An 18,151-nucleotide genomic window follows, 5' to 3' on the forward strand; every position below is an offset into this window, starting at 1 on the left:
AAAACAGTGAGATGAACAGAGGCGCCAGAAGAGTAAAAACGATCTTAAATAGTTTAAAAATTGCTTAGAAGATATTGGTGGACTTCCCTCCAGTAAGCAGATACTAGAAACTGTCAATTATTTAATTATACGATTTATTGGCATACTCCACGATAAAGTGCAACGTGTTTCGCAGGCGTAACCCCGCTTCCTCAGACAATAAACAATGGGGGAGCATACAACAGCATCGGGTCCAGTAAACGCCAGGCGCCCCTGTGTAGAGGCGCCTGGCATTTACTGGACCCGATGCTGTTGTATGCACCCCCATTGTTTATTGTCTGAGGAAGCGGGGTTACGCCTGCGAAACACGTTGCACTTTATCGTGGAGTATGCCAATAAATCGTATAATTAAATTGACAGTTTCTAGTGTCTGCTTACTGGAGGGAAGTCCACCAATAACTTCTAAGCAATTTTTAAACTATTTAAGATGGTTTTTACTCTTCTGGCGCCTCTGTTCATCTTGCAGCTACCAAACCATGCCATTTAGCGATTCGCCCATGAATGATCGCATTGCGCCCCTTTCTCTCCCATGCCGCTCGCTTATTCGCACTCCTTCCTTGGAACTGATGCACTAATCGTGAAGGGTGAAAATTGGAGATGGGACGAATATCAATTTTCCTCAAACCGAATCCAAAAAGACTTCCTCTTTCAAATCTCGAATGTAACAAATCCTGTACATAAGAATTGTGTAAACCCTGTAAGAATAGTAGTTCGATTTTTTCCGTTACATCGAATATAAAGATTTTTACTACATGTCCGATTGGATTTTTATTGAAAAAAAAACAAAAAAAAAAACAGGATAATCGTTTGTTTTTCTTGATCGAAAAAAAAAAAAAGATTCAACTTTCATTCGATTTGGTTTGGTCAAATAAATGGGAAAATCAAACGCTATTATTGTACCATATATGGGCACCATAAGTGTAACTACTATTCTTACACGGATCTCACAATTCTTGTGTGAAGGATTTGTTAGCAACAGAATAAGAAGTGTAACTTTGCAGGCCCTCCAGTAAAATTCTGCCAGCCATGCACCCCTGCACCTCCCTCCCAAACACCCAGATCACCAGGCCCAAGCCCAACATCACAGATTAAAGAAAACCTGTAACGACAAAAAGTTCCCCTGGGGGTACTCGCCTCGAGTGGGGGAAGCCTCCGGATCCTATTGAGGCTTCCCCTGTCCTCCTGTGTCCCACGGCAGCGGCGAGAAAGCTCCCGGAACAGCGGGGTTATAAATATTTACCTTCCCGGCTCCAGCGCAGGTGCAGTATCGGCTCTCTGCTCGGAGATACGCGGAAATAGCCGATCGCTGTCGGGCCGCTCTACTGCGCAGGCGCAAGTCTCCTGCTCCTGCGTAGAAGAGTAAATCCGACAGACATCGGCTATTTTCGCCTATCTCAGTGCTGAGAGCTGCAACAGCGCCACCCGCTGGAGCCAGGGAAGGTAAATATAGCAAGTCTTATCAGGATTGCGGGACACTTCAGGGGAGCCAGCGCTGGACTGCCTGCAGCTACAGGGGAGGGGGAAGCCTCATTGGGACCCTGAGGCTTCACCCTCCCGAGGTGACTACCCCCCAGGGGAACATTTTTTTGTTAAAGAGTCTCTTTAATACAGAAAGAAGGGCAGTGTAATTTATTATCTTCATCCAGCGGAGCGACACGTTCTTATTCACTGTAGCCGCTGTACAGTCTCCCACGCATGTCATGTGGCAAGCAGAGACCGGAGATGGGGTAGGTCCTGTACTCTACAGTGAGTAAGAGATGAGTGAGAACATGTCGCTCTGCTGTGTGAAGGTGCTGCTGCCCTGCACTCTCACAGGACCCCCCCCCCCCCCAAGGCGGAGGTCGCTTGGGTTATAGTTACCCCCTGAACAGAATGCTTTACTAGCCTGTAGCCTAGCAACACTTTTGTACACTTCTGTACAGCTCTCGCCCCAGGAATCAAGGCCCAATACTTACAGGCAACAATAATTGCATAGCTTCCAACTGTCCCTCTTTTGGAGGGACAGTCCCTCTTTGAAAACCAAATCCCTCTGTCCCTCTTTCTTCCCCATTTCTCCCTCTTTCAGGACTGATGCTCAGATCTGTGTTAATATATGTATTTTTATACTGAAAATGTGTGTAACTGACTCCAAACTTTATTCCCATCAATGAAATTGGTCTATTTCTTATTTTCAAATGCTAAAACGAGGAAAAACTGATGATAGAAAGGACTGGTTTAATTTGAATGATAAAACAACATCTTTTGATTCGGAATTCTTTGTGATATGCATGATGGGGATGTGGTGGGGGCGTGGTTAGAGGTGTGGCAGGGCGTGTCAGTGTCCCTCTAAAGATGGCCATACATCAGCCGACCAACCAACTAATCGACCATCCAATTCGATTATTATAATCAAATTGGATGAAAATTGGTGCTGCCAAGTGGAAATTGGCCGCACGGTCGATTGTGTATGCTGCAAGATGTCGGGCCGAAGTTGGTTGGTCGGGTGCGCGGCGGTACGGCGGCTGATTTGCGAACGAGCGGCGAGACGACGAAAGCCCCGCTGCTGCAATTACCTGTCCGGTGTCAGCCTCCACGCGGTTTCCGTCCATCTCTCTGGGTTCCGCATAAACGAGGGTCGACGCATAGCATGTGACGTCAGACGCTATGCGCCGCTAGCATGTATGCGGCTGTTTCCCGGCGAGATGGACGTGCGAAAGCTGCTACAGGACAGGTAATGTATAAATGCACTACACTACATACATTTATACATTTTGGGGGCAGCGGCGGGGTGGACACAGCGGCTCAGCCGATTCCCTGATGAGTTCATGGTGAAATCGGACAGGAATCGGCCTGTAGTGTATGGGCAGATTCGAACAACAGATAAATGTATCTCTAATCAGATACGATTACAGATAAATTTGTCTCTTGGTTGAATCTGCCCATAATTTTCTGACGTATGGCCACCTTAACTTGTATCAAAAAGTTGTGTGTGTGTGTACAGTGTGTGTGTGTGTGTGTGTGTGTGTACAGTGTATGTGTGTGTGTACAGTGTGTGTGTGTGTGTACAGTGTGTGTGTGTGTGTGTGTGTGTGTGTGTACAGTGTACAGTGTACAGTGTGTGTGTGTGTGTGTGTGTGTGTGTGTGTGTGTGTGTGTACGCGCGTGTGTGTGTACGTGTGTGTGTACAGAGTATATGTGTGTGTGTGTGTACAGAGTATATGTGTGTGTGTGTGTACAGGGGGTGTGTGTACAGAATGTGTGTGTACAGAGTGTGTGTGTGTGTGTGTGTACAGGGTGTGTGTGTGTGTGTGTGTGTACAGAGTGTGTGTGTGTGTACAGGGTGTGTGTGTGTGTGTGTGTGTACAGAGTGTGTGTGTGTATGCACTTTTTCGCTCTACTGTACTTCAACAGGGCTGATAAAGCAGAGACACTGGGCCGGATCCAATTCACTTTATCTACTTTAGTTGTTTTGGGGATTTTTTTATACACTTTAGTTTTCTCCTATGAGATAATTTTTCATCTTCTGTTTCAAATAGCTTTTCAACACTTTGCAACTGAAAAAGTAACAAAGTACAGCAAAGTCCCCATTATCTGGAATTCAGGCAACCGGAAGTCTCAGCTAACCGGCATGCCTGAAGGATAACAGGAACTACACTTTTGGGGCATTGGGGGGGTTGGAGGCAGTTTATATACTTACCGCACCTCCAGTGATGTCTGGCAGTCTCCCGTACCTTCCCGTGGCCTCCTAGCGGCTTTCAGGTGCGGTGCACGGAAGCCGTCTTGTCACCTGAACCGATGCGGGTCATGTGACTTGTGTGCACAGAGGACACCAGAAAGCTGTTAGGAGCCCGCGAGGAGTTATGGGGAGACTGACGGACATTGCTGGGACCGTGGTGAGTATTTGCAGAGGGAGGTTTGTGCACAGGTAACCGACATTAGACGTTTCCCGACAGTGCCGGATACTGGGGACTTTGCTGTACTTCGATAAGTTTTCTTGCTTGTCAGGGCCTGCAAAGGCATTTTTTTGATAAGATGTGAAAGTATCTCCTAGGAGAAAACTTGAAGGAAAAGTGACTTGAATGAGGGGCAAAGTTTGTTGACTTTAGTAGAGCTGTTTCGTCCAACCCTGACCCAGCTTATCACCACATCCCTGTATTTGCACCGTAACCAAATATTCTGTAACAGGAAGTGCAGCCAAGCTAAAAACAAACAGATTTTAATGTAAGTTTGAGGATAGAAACATTATACTGTACTTCAAAATAGACTCTGTAGAAAATATTTCATATAGCACAGGAGGATCACAACCTCTGCGTCCTCTTATTCTTGTCTTGTCCCCGTGGATTGCCTGTTCCCAGACTTCCTGGGGTGACAACGGTTCAGAAATAGTCACAAGCAAATCAACTTCTGGGGTTGAAGTACTACGGCCGTGGAAAGAGGCGCCCGGAACAATAAAATTCATTAAAACCAATAAAATTTATTTGGGAGGTGGCATATTTTAAAGGCTCATACACACGTCCAACTTAAAGAGAGATTGAAGCCATTAAAATTACCTCTTTATTTCCCAGTCCTGGTAAGCATTAACCTTCCTGGCGGTAACGTTCGGGGTTAGCCGCGCAGGAGGTTTTCTCAGGCTCTGCTGGGCCGATCTGCGTCATTTTTTTTTTTTTGCTGAACGCAGCTAGCACTTTGCTAGCTGCGTCAGCACACCGATCGCCGCCCCGCGCCGATTCACCACTATCCGCGCCGCCGCAGAGCCCCCCCCCCCCTAGACCCCTGCGCTGCCTGGCCTATCAGCGCCAGGCAGCGCTAAGAGGTGGATCGGGTCTCCCTTAGACGTCCGCGCCCCGTCGCCGGAGGCGATCAGAGGGGCTGGGGGGAGCCCTAGGCTCGCTACATGATTTTTTTTAAAAAAATCAAAAACTGCAGCGCTGCCCTCTGGTGGCTTTTTAATAGACCGCCAGGAGGGTTAAGATCAAAGCTGATTCGCCGCATCTCCATAGCAGAACGAGGTATTTATCCTCCTGAAATCCCGCGGCAAAATCCTATGACTTTCCAAATCTCCGATTTTGCTGCCGGGAGGAGGCAGAGCTGAGTGCAGTAGCTCTGCCTCCAGTCCAGTCAATCTCCGCCTCTCCTCGCCCCTCTCAGTGAAAGAGAATTGATAGAGGTGGAGATTGACTGGAGCAGAGGCAGAGTTACTGCACTCAGCTCTGCCTTTTTCAGGCAGTAACAGAATTTTGCCCTAGGGATTTCGAGGGGATAAAAACATTGTTCTGCCGCGGGGATGCAGCGAATCATCTTTGACCTCAATGCTGAAGAGGACTGTGAAATAAAAAGAGGTAATTTTATTGGCTTCAATCTCTCTTTAATGCACAACCAACCGCACAACAAGTTGTTCAATTGACAAGTACGTACACACACACCAACCAACTAAACAACCAACTCACTTAAATACTATGCGTGCAAACTGACAACTGCACAACAAGTTGTTCAACATACTTGTACACACGTTCCAACCTGCCCGATAGTTGGACAGATTGATCCACCAGTTGGATCTGGCAAACAACCTGCTATCGGTTGGTCACCTGGTTGTTTGTCAGCTGTGCACACACCCAACTTATCTTTCAACAGACAAGTTTGGAATATACTGTAGTTGGACAGATTGTTGGTAGGTGTGTATGAGCGCTTAGAAAGACAAAGTGATTGGAAAATAGGAACGAATATTTTCACTATGACAACGAGTTTCGTGAGTGCTTAAAACTAACTTCATCAGGCTAAATTTTTGTGCCAGCCATTTTTTAAATGTCGAGCATTGAGCACCTCCTAAAGCCTTAAAGTGTACCTGTAGGAAAAACAAATGCAGATCTCAAACCAACAAGCACTGATTCCGGTAATACCTTTAATGACTAACTGTACATGGCAATATTGCAAGCTTTCCAAACTTTAAAGAGAGCCCAAGGTGGGGAAATAAAAAAACAAACAAACTATGCTACCTGATCCAGGGAGCTGGGGAGATCAGGTAGCCACTATCCACGCAGCTCCATTGGCCGCATGCAGTCACTTTCACTTTCATGACCTCTGGGTTCACGACGCTGGAAAGAGAGATTCTCTCCCAGCATGCAGGTAGGTGGGGGAGTGACCAGGCAGAGACAGCTGCCCAATGACAGCTGGGGAATACATGCAGGAACACCCCTAGTTGGCGTTTTAATCAGGAAATCCCTCTCCTCTCATTACCCTCCAGAATAGCGACAATCATTGTCGCTAATTTCAGGGGGGGCGGGGGGTCAGAGTGGCATGGGGGGGGGGGGGCGGAGGCTTGTATTGCAGCAGAGATACCTCTTTGTCCCACCTTCACCCCCCCCCCCCCCACACACACACACACACACGCACGCACGCACGCACACACACACTGCCTTGGGTTCTCTTTAATTTTCTTCTTCAGGCATGATACAGAAATGGGTCATAATGCCTGAAGAAGAAAGTTAAGGTTTGGAAAGCTTGCAATACAGTTAGTCATTAAAGGTATCACCGGAATCGACGCTTGATGCTGCATTTCTGCTCCTCGACTAACACCGGACCATTCTTCATTTGTAGGGAAGAAAGTGCCCCTATGACGTAGTCACCTCAGGAGGGGGAGACCTCTGGATCTTAAAGAGGCTCCCCCCTTCCTCCTACACCAGCTTGTTCCTGCGCTGGGACCCTCGAAAAACCACTTATTGACAGCTCGATATGTGCACAAGAATGGACCTGCTTTCTTCTGTAAAATCAAAGCCAGATGGGGTCCATGCTGCCGTGCGTGAGCTGTTTGCGCCTGCGCAGTAGCACACGCCTGATTAGACTAGAGTTTTTCCGCTGGAGCCCGAGCAGTTCCATGTTACTGCGCAGTGCGGTCGCCCTTCGGAGTCCCAGTGCTGGATCGAGCAAATGTAGGAGAACTGAGGAAGTCTCATTAAGTTCCAGAGGCCTCCCCCTCCCAAGGTAAGTATCCATTTTTGGACATTACGTAATCCATCTTTAAGCACTTATGGAACGCGTTGCCATGGTGCAAACACACATTTCTTGTTTTCCAGTTATTGTGTCATCCTTGAGGTGATCCAGCTCCCACTTCTTGATTTCATTGGTTTTAATGTATTTTAATGTTCCTGAGCACCTCTTTCCCCTGTTGTACTTCATACCTCCCCTTGGAGGGTGGCTCCATGCCGGCTCTATGCAGTCAACTCAACAACACTGTTTCCTGTTTTTTTTTCTCAAAGTACAGAGAGACACTTTTACCCAAGTGGAGACAGTAATTCTCCACAGGCCGTATTGGTTGGTCGCCCTGTTGGGATAATTTTGTGAGTACGAGTCTCTCCTCTCCTATATTCTCATTGCTTTACGTATTGCACCATCCGGCTCCTGCTGTGTCGGTGATTGTTTTCAAGGCACCAATCCCTTGTAGCTCTCAAGATGAACTTTTGGGTTTGAATGGCTCATTTTTAAGTCAGTGGAAATTTTCATGTTGGGAGGATATTTTGGCTCGTGTCCTCTCAGGATGTGGACATTTGCATGTTAGGAGGATATTTTGGCTCATGTTCTCTCAGGAGGTGGACATATTCATGTTAGGAGGGTATTTTGGCTCATGTTCTCTCAGGAGGAGGACATATTCATGTTAGGAGGGTATTTTGGCTCATGTCCTCTCAGGAGGTGGACATTTGCAGGTTAGGAGGATATTTTGGCTTATGTCCTCTCAGGAGGTGGACATATTCATGTTAGGAGGGTATTTTGGCTCATGTCCTCTCAGGAGGTGGAGATTTGCATGTTAGGAGGATATTTTGGCTCATTTCCTCTCAGGAAGTGAGGGGAATCTTTTAGGCTTGGATCACAAATGTTGGAGAGTACCTGTGTAGCACGGGTATGCTGTACCGCACTTGGGGTTGCAGTGTCCCCCGCACTCTGGAGCGGATGTGCGTCATTCCGTCGGATAAGTGGTAAAACTGTATCTGCAAAGTTTGTGGCGATAAAGCTTCGGATAAAACACACGTTAAACTGGACACGTCTGAACAGGCCAATATGAAAGAATGGGCCTTTTAACTTTGGTCCATTGGTCTGGTGTCGTCCACTCCAGGAATTGGTCCGGCAGCACAGCCAGCGTGAATGGAGTCTTAAACCCGAAAACCATATATAGGTTCTAAACCTCCTCATTCTGTTCGAAGGAAAGGTTTTGGCTGTAGTTCCAGCCATTATGGCACAATTGTGTTATAATATACTTATTTACATCATGTTTGGTCTCATCTGTGAAGCATCTGCCTAGCAAACTATTGCTTTGTCCTTTTCCGCTTATTTAACCTGTATGGACCATACTAATTAGTTGCCCAGAGGGGGGCACAGATAGTTCTTTGGTCAGACTCTTCACAGACGAGCCCGCTTAATCCTGAGAAGCATTCCCCTGAGAAGTGTTGCTTCAGATGGAAGACGATCGGCTGCCCAGCGTTAACCTCCGGCCATTCAGCCTCATCGCCTGAAATAAAAGCTTCACCAAGTCCGTTTTGCCGGCTGAGATCATTGCTTTGGAGAGGTCAACAATTTCATCTGTGTTGATTCTGTACATAATCTGTAGCTCCTGACTGACGCTCTCGGACGTGTAGATCTCCTGTCCCCTCTGAATACCAAATTCTACTTCCTGGACCAGCGTTTTGGTGTCCATCTTGTTGTGTTGGTGGAGGCACAGCAGTGTCTCCATAAAGCATCTGAAGGTCTCTATGCCCATGGAGCCTTTGTTGTCCAACTGAATTGCCTTTTTGAAGCATTCTATAGCGTTCACTTCCTCTCCCTTGGCTCTCAGGCATTTTCCCTTCAGGAGCTGCAGTTCAGGAAGAGTATCACCCAAGTCAAACTCCATGGCTCTGGAGATACAGACCAGTGCCTTGTTGAGAGCATCTTCATCAACTTGAAGCTGCTCCTGGACAGCGTCTACTCCAGTATAATAATGGACCTGCAATGGAGAGAAAACGTGGTCAATTTTGAAAGACTGGAACAAAGACTTTACCTAAAGCTGGCCATATCTGGGTCAATTGGATATACATTATACAATTATAGACAATAGACATTAAAGGGAACCAAGCACCCATTAAAACATTTTTTTAGAGGAGTATCTAGAGGGGTGCAGGCATGGCTCATGCCATGGGCGCCACAGCACCATGGGCGCCATGCCTGCCCCTGTGCTGCACCACAATGCCTACTCCGGTGCCTTCCTCATCTCTCAGACCACAGATCAAATGTATTATGTTGTCTGGGGAACATGGCTGCTTAACCTATGTATGTAGGACACATTTGGCTTAGTGTTATAAAAGAACACAGAGAGGGAATAAGAAGAGATATTTCCAAAAAAGTAACTTCAGCACAGTATCCCGAGCTAAAAAACACAAGCAACCATATCATGTAAGCGAGAAGGGATGCTGTTTTTAGAAGGAAAGGGGTGCGCTGACTGGGGAGGAGGGGGCGCAATTTCAGTGTTTGCTATAGGCTCTATGTTACCCAGATACGCCCCTGCATTTTTTAAAATGAACCTCCCCATAAGGGAGGTTCTAAACTGAGACTGCCATTGGGGGAAGCACCATTACTTACCTAGGGGGGCTACTCCTATGGTCACCTGACGATACACCATCTCCTCTTCATCCTGGCCACAGTTTGTATCTCCTGGCAGTCTAGTGCGTGTGCCACAATGCATGTCTGGAAATGTAGTCCATAGATGCGAGCACATTCTCTGTACTCCCATCTCCCAGACTACATCTCCCAGCATGTATCACGGCGCGCGCATGCTCACAATACTTCCGGGAGATACAGACTGCGGCTGGTGTGACACAAAGGTAGGGACAAGAGGAGCAGCACTCTGTAGGTAAGAAATGGCGCTCCACCTAACCCCCGCCTCCCAATGGCAGTATAATTTAGAACCTCCCTTATGGGAAGGTTTATATAAAAAAAAATGAAGGCCTCCTTGATTGAAGCTTGGTTATTATCATTGACCAGTAAAAAACATTCTTCAGGAGATTGAGTTGGTTGGAAGGTGGAGAAGGCTACGAGAAGGAGTGGGACTGAACTGGGGGTGAACTGCATTGTTTAGACCCCTTATTAGATCATCGTTGTGCCAACAAAGTGAGGAGGGGGAGCACATCTTAGGCCCACCCCCTGCACTAAATGAGGATTTACTCCATTTTAGTGGCTAGTAGCTCAGTGCTGGGCCGAAATTACGCATGAGCGTAATTACGCATCGTAATTCAATGTAAATTTACACGTAAGCGCTATGCGTAACTTACGGTCTTACGCGTAATTATTTACGCGTAAGCAGTTAAGTGGTATCGTAATTACGCTGTCTACCGTAATTGCTAGGTATGCGTAATTTTACGAAGACTTACGCGTAATTTTACGCGTAATTACTAACGTAAAAACTCCCCTTTTCTAAGAGTAGCCAATCAGTCAACATCCTAAGCAACCAATAGTATCTTCTCCCGCCCTTCAGTATATAAGCATATGTTTTGACGCATACGAATGATGTGTATGCAATAGCTGTCACATTGACGGCTATTGCGTACACATCGTCCGTATGCGTCAAAAAATACGCATTAATGGGTGTTACGGCACTACGCGTAACATCGTAGTGTAAGCGCCTACATTACGGTATCTTTACGCGTAACTGCGTAAGTTAACGCGTAATTACAGTGATGAACCGTAGATAATTTCCTACGCCGTAACCGTAATTGCGTAATGCGTAATAGCGTAAAATTACGCGTAATGATCCGTAAGCGTAGATTTTTCCATTACGACCAGCACTGTAGTAGCTAGGGTCCCTTCTAACAGGGTGACCTCATTGCGGTGGATGGGTTTAGTATAAAACCTTTTGCATGTAAATTATTTTGGAAGCAAACATTCTCCATTAAGTATAATACCAGCACACAAATGCGCAAGACACCCGGATAGCTCCACCTAGACTCCCTCAGTATCGAGGGTGATGGCACTGGTTATGAGAGTAAAATTTATAATAACAAATAAAAAGTTTAAAATGCAAAATACACAACAAAAGATAAAACAAAAAACACCTGGTTCGCCTCCTCTCCTTAAATTATACTCAGCTGCACAGAGGTGGCGCTCACAGGTGCTATGTTATGTGCATAAATCTGTAAAATCAAAAGTAAAACACAGTGATCTCTATGAAACTACTTATTCACAAAGTCCATATAGTATGTGCTCAGTCCGAGGATAATGTCACTAAAAAGTTTTCTCGTTCCTTCCAAATAAGTAGAAAGTTCACATTAGCAGAGCACACATCCAGTAGAAACAACCTCCACCTCACCCTTTGGTGCCTGACTCACCGTCTTTAAAGACCTTCATTTAGGTCTATTGCAGCATTGGGACCGTTCCCGGGTCGTCCCCCACCACTCAGGCACAAGCTGGATGATTATCACCACTTCAAAGATCCGCTACTGTATTCATTTCACTGCATCTAAAAACTTAGACAAATGCCTCTCATAGCGTAAAAACGTCTTATTTATTCATGTATAAAAAGGTTATTGCACTCACAATTTCCCAGAGGTAAAAATCACATAGAGTTTTTCTTCCATGCGGGCTCTCCCCCGCTGTTTGTTGGCTACTGGCTGGCTGCTCCTAGTAGTCCCACTGAATTCCGCCGTTAGTGCGCGCTTCTCCCGGCCGATACTCCCGTGGACGCCGCCGTACGCCTTTCCCCAGTTCCTGATTGCGTGGTTAGGCTCCGCCCGACATGTTTCGTCAGCATATGACTCATCAAGGGACTCCCTTGATGAGTCATATGCTGACGAAACATGTCGGGCGGAGCCTAACCACGCAATCAGGAACTGGGGAAAGGCGTACGGCGGCGTCCACGGGAGTATCGGCCGGGAGAAGCGCGCACTAACGGCGGAACTCAGTGGGACTACTAGGAGCAGCCAGCCGGTAGCCAACAAACAGCGGGGGAGAGCCCGCATGGAAGAAAAACTCTATGTGATTTTTACCTCTGGGAAATTGTGAGTGCAATAACCTTTTAATACATGAATAAATAAGACGTTTTTACGCTATGAGAGGCATTTGTCTAAGTTTTTAGATGCAGTGAAATGAATACAGTAGCGGATCTTTGAAGTGGTGATAATCATCCAGCTTGTGCCTGAGTGGTGGGGGACGACCCGGGAACGGTCCCAATGCTGCAATAGACCTAATTGAAGGTCTTTATAGACGGTGAGTCAGGCACCAAAGGGTGAGGTGGAGGTTGTTTCTACTGGATGTGTGCTCTGCTAATGTGAACTTTCTACTTATTTGGAAGGAACGAGAAAACTTTTTAGTGACATTATCCTCGGACTGAGCACATACTATATGGACTTTGTGAATAAGTAGTTTCATAGAGATCACTGTGTTTTACTTTTGATTTTACAGATTTATGCACATAACATAGCACCTGTGAGCGCCACCTCTGTGCAGCTGAGTATTCTCCATTAAGTGTTTAGCACCTGTCTCAGTTGTAATGATTGCAGTTGTGCCTTTAAGAGGCCCTGCGACTCTTTTTTTTTTTTTTTCTTTTCTTTAGATACGCTGCCATTTCTCTCTAGTGAGTAAATGATGTCTATATATACAGTATGGAGCTACGCTACTTACTTGTCCAATTTGGAGGTGAGTCTTCAGGCATGGATACACATCGATGATGCTGTCCAGATCGGATTTGGCGCAGGTCAGAAGATTCCTATCTGGCAGCCCACTGAGGCCCACCTTAGCCCTCTCCAGGTCTCTCACGTACATCTTGATGAGAATCTGCAGTAGAAAACACAGCAATACATTTATATACTATACCTTATTATTATTATTATTATTACATCCCCAAAGGCTCAATGTGTTTTCCACTCATGGGACAATGTTCAGTTCCAGGGGTTGTCAACAAGAGGCAAATAATTGCGGCTGGCATGCAAATTGCAATTGGTATATTTGATTGGCCCAGTCCCAAACTGGCATAGTAACCAGGGGCAGAGCTACCATGAAGCCACCTGTATCACGTGATTCAGGCGGCAAAATCTAGGGGGAGGAGTTTGGACAAAGTTTGGGCCACCTGGCACCTGCCTCCTCTCTGCTCTGCCACACGCCTTCCTGGCTCACACACTACCCGGCCAATCACTCGCGGGTGGGACCATGGCACCATCATTGGGCCAATCAGTGCACTTGATCAGTAGCAGTGACATCTGTATGTATGCATTCTGGAAATGAAATCAAATTTAGCACATAACATTTACATCCATTTAGAATAATTAAGAATGATAAAAGAACTGTAATCATTTTTGCTTAAAGGATACCCGAGGTGACATGTGACATGATGAGATAGACATGGGTATGTACAGTGCCTACCACACAAATAACTATGCTGCGTTTCTTTTTCTCTTTCTCTGCCTGAAAGAGTTAAATATCAGCTATGTAAGTGGCTGACTCAGTCCTGACTCAGACAGGAAGTGACTACAGTGTGACCCTCACTGATAAGAAATTCCAACTATAAGGGCCCATTCACACTTGAGCGTTTTGCCGGCAATTTCGGCAAAACACTCAAACACTAGCACGTTTCAAAGCGCTAGGGTAATAAAAGTCTATGGGCCCATTCTTATTTGGGCGATTTGATAGAAGCACAAAACACGATTGCTAAAAAATCGCCAGGTGTGAATGGTGATTTTTTTGGGCATTAAAAACGCCAGAGCAAAATGCAAGCAAAATTGAAATGGCTTCTGAGAGCAGGAAAGAGATAAAAAGGGTCAATGGTTTATAGATTTTTTTGCTCTGGCATTGTTCAATGAATGTGTCATTGAGCAAAAACAATAAAACACTTAAAACTTAAAAAGTAGATTTAAACATAAAATAAAACTGTGGAATATCTTAAAAAGTAATTTTTATGAAAAGGAAGATAGATACAATCGTTTATTTCATTTGTTTATTTTCGCCTCGTGTGTCCTTTAAAAGCAGTTTTTTTTTTGTTATTGAATGAGACAACCAATTTAGATGTAAAAAAAAACAAATAGCTCATTTTAAAACCATTAAATACATATTTACACCATACACAGACTGTCCGCGGATGAGGTCATTCACACCATGCATACCATATTACCTCGGCCCGGGTGAGGAACGACTGCCAGTTCTGCTTGGGGTCCTGCACAGCATCCAGCGCCATGTTGCAGATCCCCATCGCCATCTCCTGCTTCCCCAGGACGTGAGAAATCTTTGCCAGCCGGTTCAGGATCAGTGGGTCACCCTCACCGATTTCTATGGCCTGCGCAAGACAACAGGAGAATTATTTATATTCAAATAATTATACTTTTTCTTAATTAACCACTTAATGACGAGCTGACTTATAAAAATGTCCTGCTAGAGCCTCTTAATGGCTCCCGAACTTTTTTATAAATCAGACAGTGCTGCCGCCGCTATGCGCGTGCATGTGCGCGCTCCCGCACGTGCATTCCCGTGCACGTGAAAATGGTGGGAAAAAAAACACCAAAGAAAAAATACACCTTTATTTCCAAATACTACATTGTCACCATACTTTGTACTAGGGACATAATTAAAATCTTGTGATAACCAGGACAAATAGGCAGATAAAATGTGTGGGTTTTATGTACAGTAACAGTGTTTATATTAAAACTATAGGGGATGAAATTGGAAAAATAGTGTATTTTTTCCTTGTTTTTCCCTTTAACCTCCTGAGCGGTCTGGACGAGCTCAGCTCGTCCATCACCGCCGGAGGCTGCCGCTCAGGCCCTGCTGGGCCGATTTTTATCAAATAAAGTGCAGCACACGCAGCCGGCACTTTGCCAGCCACGTGTGCTGCCTGATCGCCGCCGCTCTGCGGCGATTCGCCGCGAGCAGCGGCGAAAGAGGGCCCCCCTAGCCGCCTGAGCCCTGCGCAGCCGGAACAAAAAGTTCCGGCCAGCGCTAAGGGCTGGATCGGAGGCGGCTGACGTCAGGACGTCGGCTGACGTCGATGACGTCACTCCGCTCGTCGCTATGGCGACGATATAAGCAAAACAAGGAAGGCCGCTCATTGCGGCCTTCCTTGTTTATTCTGGGCGCCGGAGGCGATCGGAAGATCGCCTCCGGAGCGCCCTCTAGTGGGCTTTCATGCAGCCAACTTTCAGTTGGCTGCATGAAATAGTTTTTTTTTTATTTAAAAAAAACCCTCCCGCAGCCACCCTGGCGATTTAATCAGAACGCCAGGGTGGTTAAAAGGCATAGAAAATAAAGTAATTACTGAAAACAAATATCAACCCCAAAAAGCCGAATTGGTGGGGAAAAAAACAAGATACAAATCATTTCATTGTGATTAGTAGTGAATAAGCTATTGGCAAATGAAAGGGAGGAGCACTGAAAGGTGAAAATCGCTCTTGTCCATTTGGCTAAAACCAGCCTTGGAGTGAAGTGGTTAAATCAGTAGTTTCCATAGTAACAGTAGCCTCCATTTGCCTTTATCTGCTATGCAAGTTATTCTTTCCAGAGGCTACAGGGGAGAAGCCCCAGCGTCTGCAGGGGGGCCCAAAACTATAAGGGGGCCCCCAATACCACCTCAATAAAGTGGTGCATCCTTCAGATCCGGAGACGTGTGTATTTCATTTTTTCTTTTGTGTTTTCTCCTAGATGTTATTTTTGAATCGTCTCTTTAAAATATCTTTTCAGCACTTTGCAAATGAAAAAGTACTATCAAAATTATTTTGAGTATTTTCTTGTTTGGAAATGGTTTCAAAGGTATTTTAAATGGACGAGCAGGTAGCAGACTGTTCTCTTGTTATCCACTTGAATACAGTTTCCCTTGGAGCAGGGGTGTTAAACTTAATAACAAAGTGGGCAGGAATTGAACACTGTGACCAAGTTGCGGGCCAACGTCAATGTCTAGTGGCCACCTCCCTCCTTATAAAGTTCCCTGGTGTCTAGTGGCTCCCCCTCCCTCCTCTATACAGTTCCCTGGTATTGTAGTGGCCCCTCCCTCCTCTATACAGTTCCCTGGTATAGTAGTGGCCCCTCCCCTATGCAGTTCCCTGGTATAGTAGTGGCCCCTCCCCTATGCAGTTCCCTGGTATAGTAGTGGCCCCCTTCCCTTATACAGTACCTTCTTGTCTTGTGGCGGCCCTCCCTTCCTTATACAGTTTCCTGCTGTCTAGTGCCCCTCCCCATACACTTCCCTGGTGTCTAGTGATTCCCTCCCTCCCCCTTATGGCTTCCCTGGTGATCTAAGGCTTGCTTCACATCCAATATAGCTCCCCTGGTGGTCTAGAGGGGGCCATACATAATGCAGAGTGGGGAAACCACTTGGGGCCAGATTTGATGGCTCTGCGGGCCAGATTTGGCCTGGGGGCCGGAGTTTGACATGCATGCCTTAGAGCATTGGACATGTTTATTCATTTTGTGTAATGCTTATGAAACCTCGGTAGCCAGACCTTGCTGAAGCAGTCCAGGGGGTCGGTCCCCGTCAGGCCGCAGTCGTGGATTCCCATCGGGGTTGTGGAAAACGTCAGTTGTTTCTCTAGCATCATCCCGACGTAACACCAGGATATGGCTGCACAAGAACACATTGCAGTGTAAAGTCAGTGGAAGATCAATGGAAAATGCTTCAGCCACACACACAGGAAGAAGACTAAGCACCAAGTGCCAGGGGTAGCATCAAGAGGCAGACGCCACTTCCTCAGCCAATCAGATCACACTTTTCCGGCCAATCAGACTATCGAACGCTTCCCCATCCGTGCATACATCCACTATCCAGTGCACGGTGCAAAGAATAAGTATAGTATTATACTATTATCATCATTATTACTGCTATTATTACAATACACCTACTGTACATTTTACATAGTGTTGTACAAAAATAAGAGAACACTTTTAGTAATGACCGCTAAATTAATTCTCTAGATTGTTTATATGCATAGCTTGCATATACGTCTTCTAAGTCTCACCTGTATGCACTCCAGCCCCCAGTTATGGCTTTGGAGTCTCCTGCAAAGATTTAAAACCAACTAATCTGATTCCGGTGGTGATTTTCACACACTGCAGGAAGCCAGGGGAGTCCTCACAACAGGCCCGGATTTACCTCACAGAAGCCTATATGTCCTGGCACCCTAGACTCCGCCTTCCGTAATCCTATAAACCCCCGCTGAACCGCAAGTGTGCTGGCTGTCCCAGCAGTCACTTCTCCCTTACTTCCCTTGTCCGTCATCGGTAGCTACCCGTCTTTCCCCGAAAATAAGACAGTGTCTTATAATAATTTTTGCTCTAAAAGATGTACTAGGGCTTATTTTCAGGGGATGTCTCATATTTCTATTAGGAAGTGATTCTCAGCAGAACATTTCCTGTTTCTTTGTACTGTGATGTTCATGGATTTGAAAGTATGCTACTGTACTGATCAGGCACCTGACCTGTCTTCCCTGCACACTGCTGATAGCCTTGCTGTGTGCTGGGATGAAAGGATCACTGCCCGATTGGCGCTGCACCATTGTGTCCCCACTTACTGGCCGCCTCTTCCTCCTCTTTAACTTCCGCTAGGGCTTATTTTTGGGGTAGGGCTTATATTTCAAGCATGCTTAAAATTCCAGCCAGGGCTTATTTTTAGGGTAGGTCTTATTTTCAGGGAAAGAGGGTATATGTTCCCCTTAGTATTAGGTAGCCAGAAGTACCCTCAATATTAAGTAGCTAGAGGTGCCCCCCAAGTATTAGGTAGCTAGAGGAACCTCAGTATTAAGTAGCTAGAGGTGCCCCCAAGTATTAGGTAGCTAGAGGAACCTCAGTATTAAGTAGCTATAGGTAGCCCTGACTGAAGGGAGATCTTGTCAGTGGAATGCAGAGAGCTGGGTGAGTAACCTCTTATTTAAACTTTGCTTGGGACTCTGCATAGGGAAGGAGGCGCTCAGGGAGGGGAGTGAGCCGCCTTTCCACTATCAGGCGCCTGTAGACACGTGCCTACAATGCCTTACGATAAATCCAGCCCTGCCTCGAGATTAGGTAAAGAAATGGATAATAATACTGCAGCATAAACAGAGACATCACCTGCGTAAGTGTCAGAGAGAGAAGACGGCTAACCTCCGAACACTTAATGCATCCGAACAAAAGCCTCTGTATAAACAGCCACCTGTCGCTGTAATAA

At 46.1% G+C, this 18,151-nt stretch overlaps 1 protein-coding gene across 1 annotated transcript in view; it reads right to left on the reverse strand.

Annotated features, from left to right (window-relative positions):
• Positions 1–6,370: 6,370 nt before the first annotated feature.
• Positions 6,371–18,151, reverse strand: part of TTC22 (tetratricopeptide repeat domain 22) — a 28,744-nt gene continuing 16,963 nt past the window's right edge. The window contains exons 4-7 of the mRNA XM_068239020.1: positions 16,455–16,573; positions 14,138–14,299; positions 12,655–12,807; positions 6,371–8,989 (exon numbers count right to left, since the gene is read on the reverse strand). Of these exons, the coding sequence (XP_068095121.1) occupies positions 8,459–8,989; positions 12,655–12,807; positions 14,138–14,299; positions 16,455–16,573 (965 nt within the window). The 3' untranslated portion in view covers positions 6,371–8,458. The remainder of the gene's footprint in view (positions 8,990–12,654; positions 12,808–14,137; positions 14,300–16,454; positions 16,574–18,151) is intronic.

The sequence above is a fragment of the Hyperolius riggenbachi genome, chromosome 6 (genome assembly GCF_040937935.1).
Source record: "Hyperolius riggenbachi isolate aHypRig1 chromosome 6, aHypRig1.pri, whole genome shotgun sequence".
Classification (NCBI taxonomy): Eukaryota; Metazoa; Chordata; class Amphibia; order Anura; family Hyperoliidae; genus Hyperolius; species Hyperolius riggenbachi.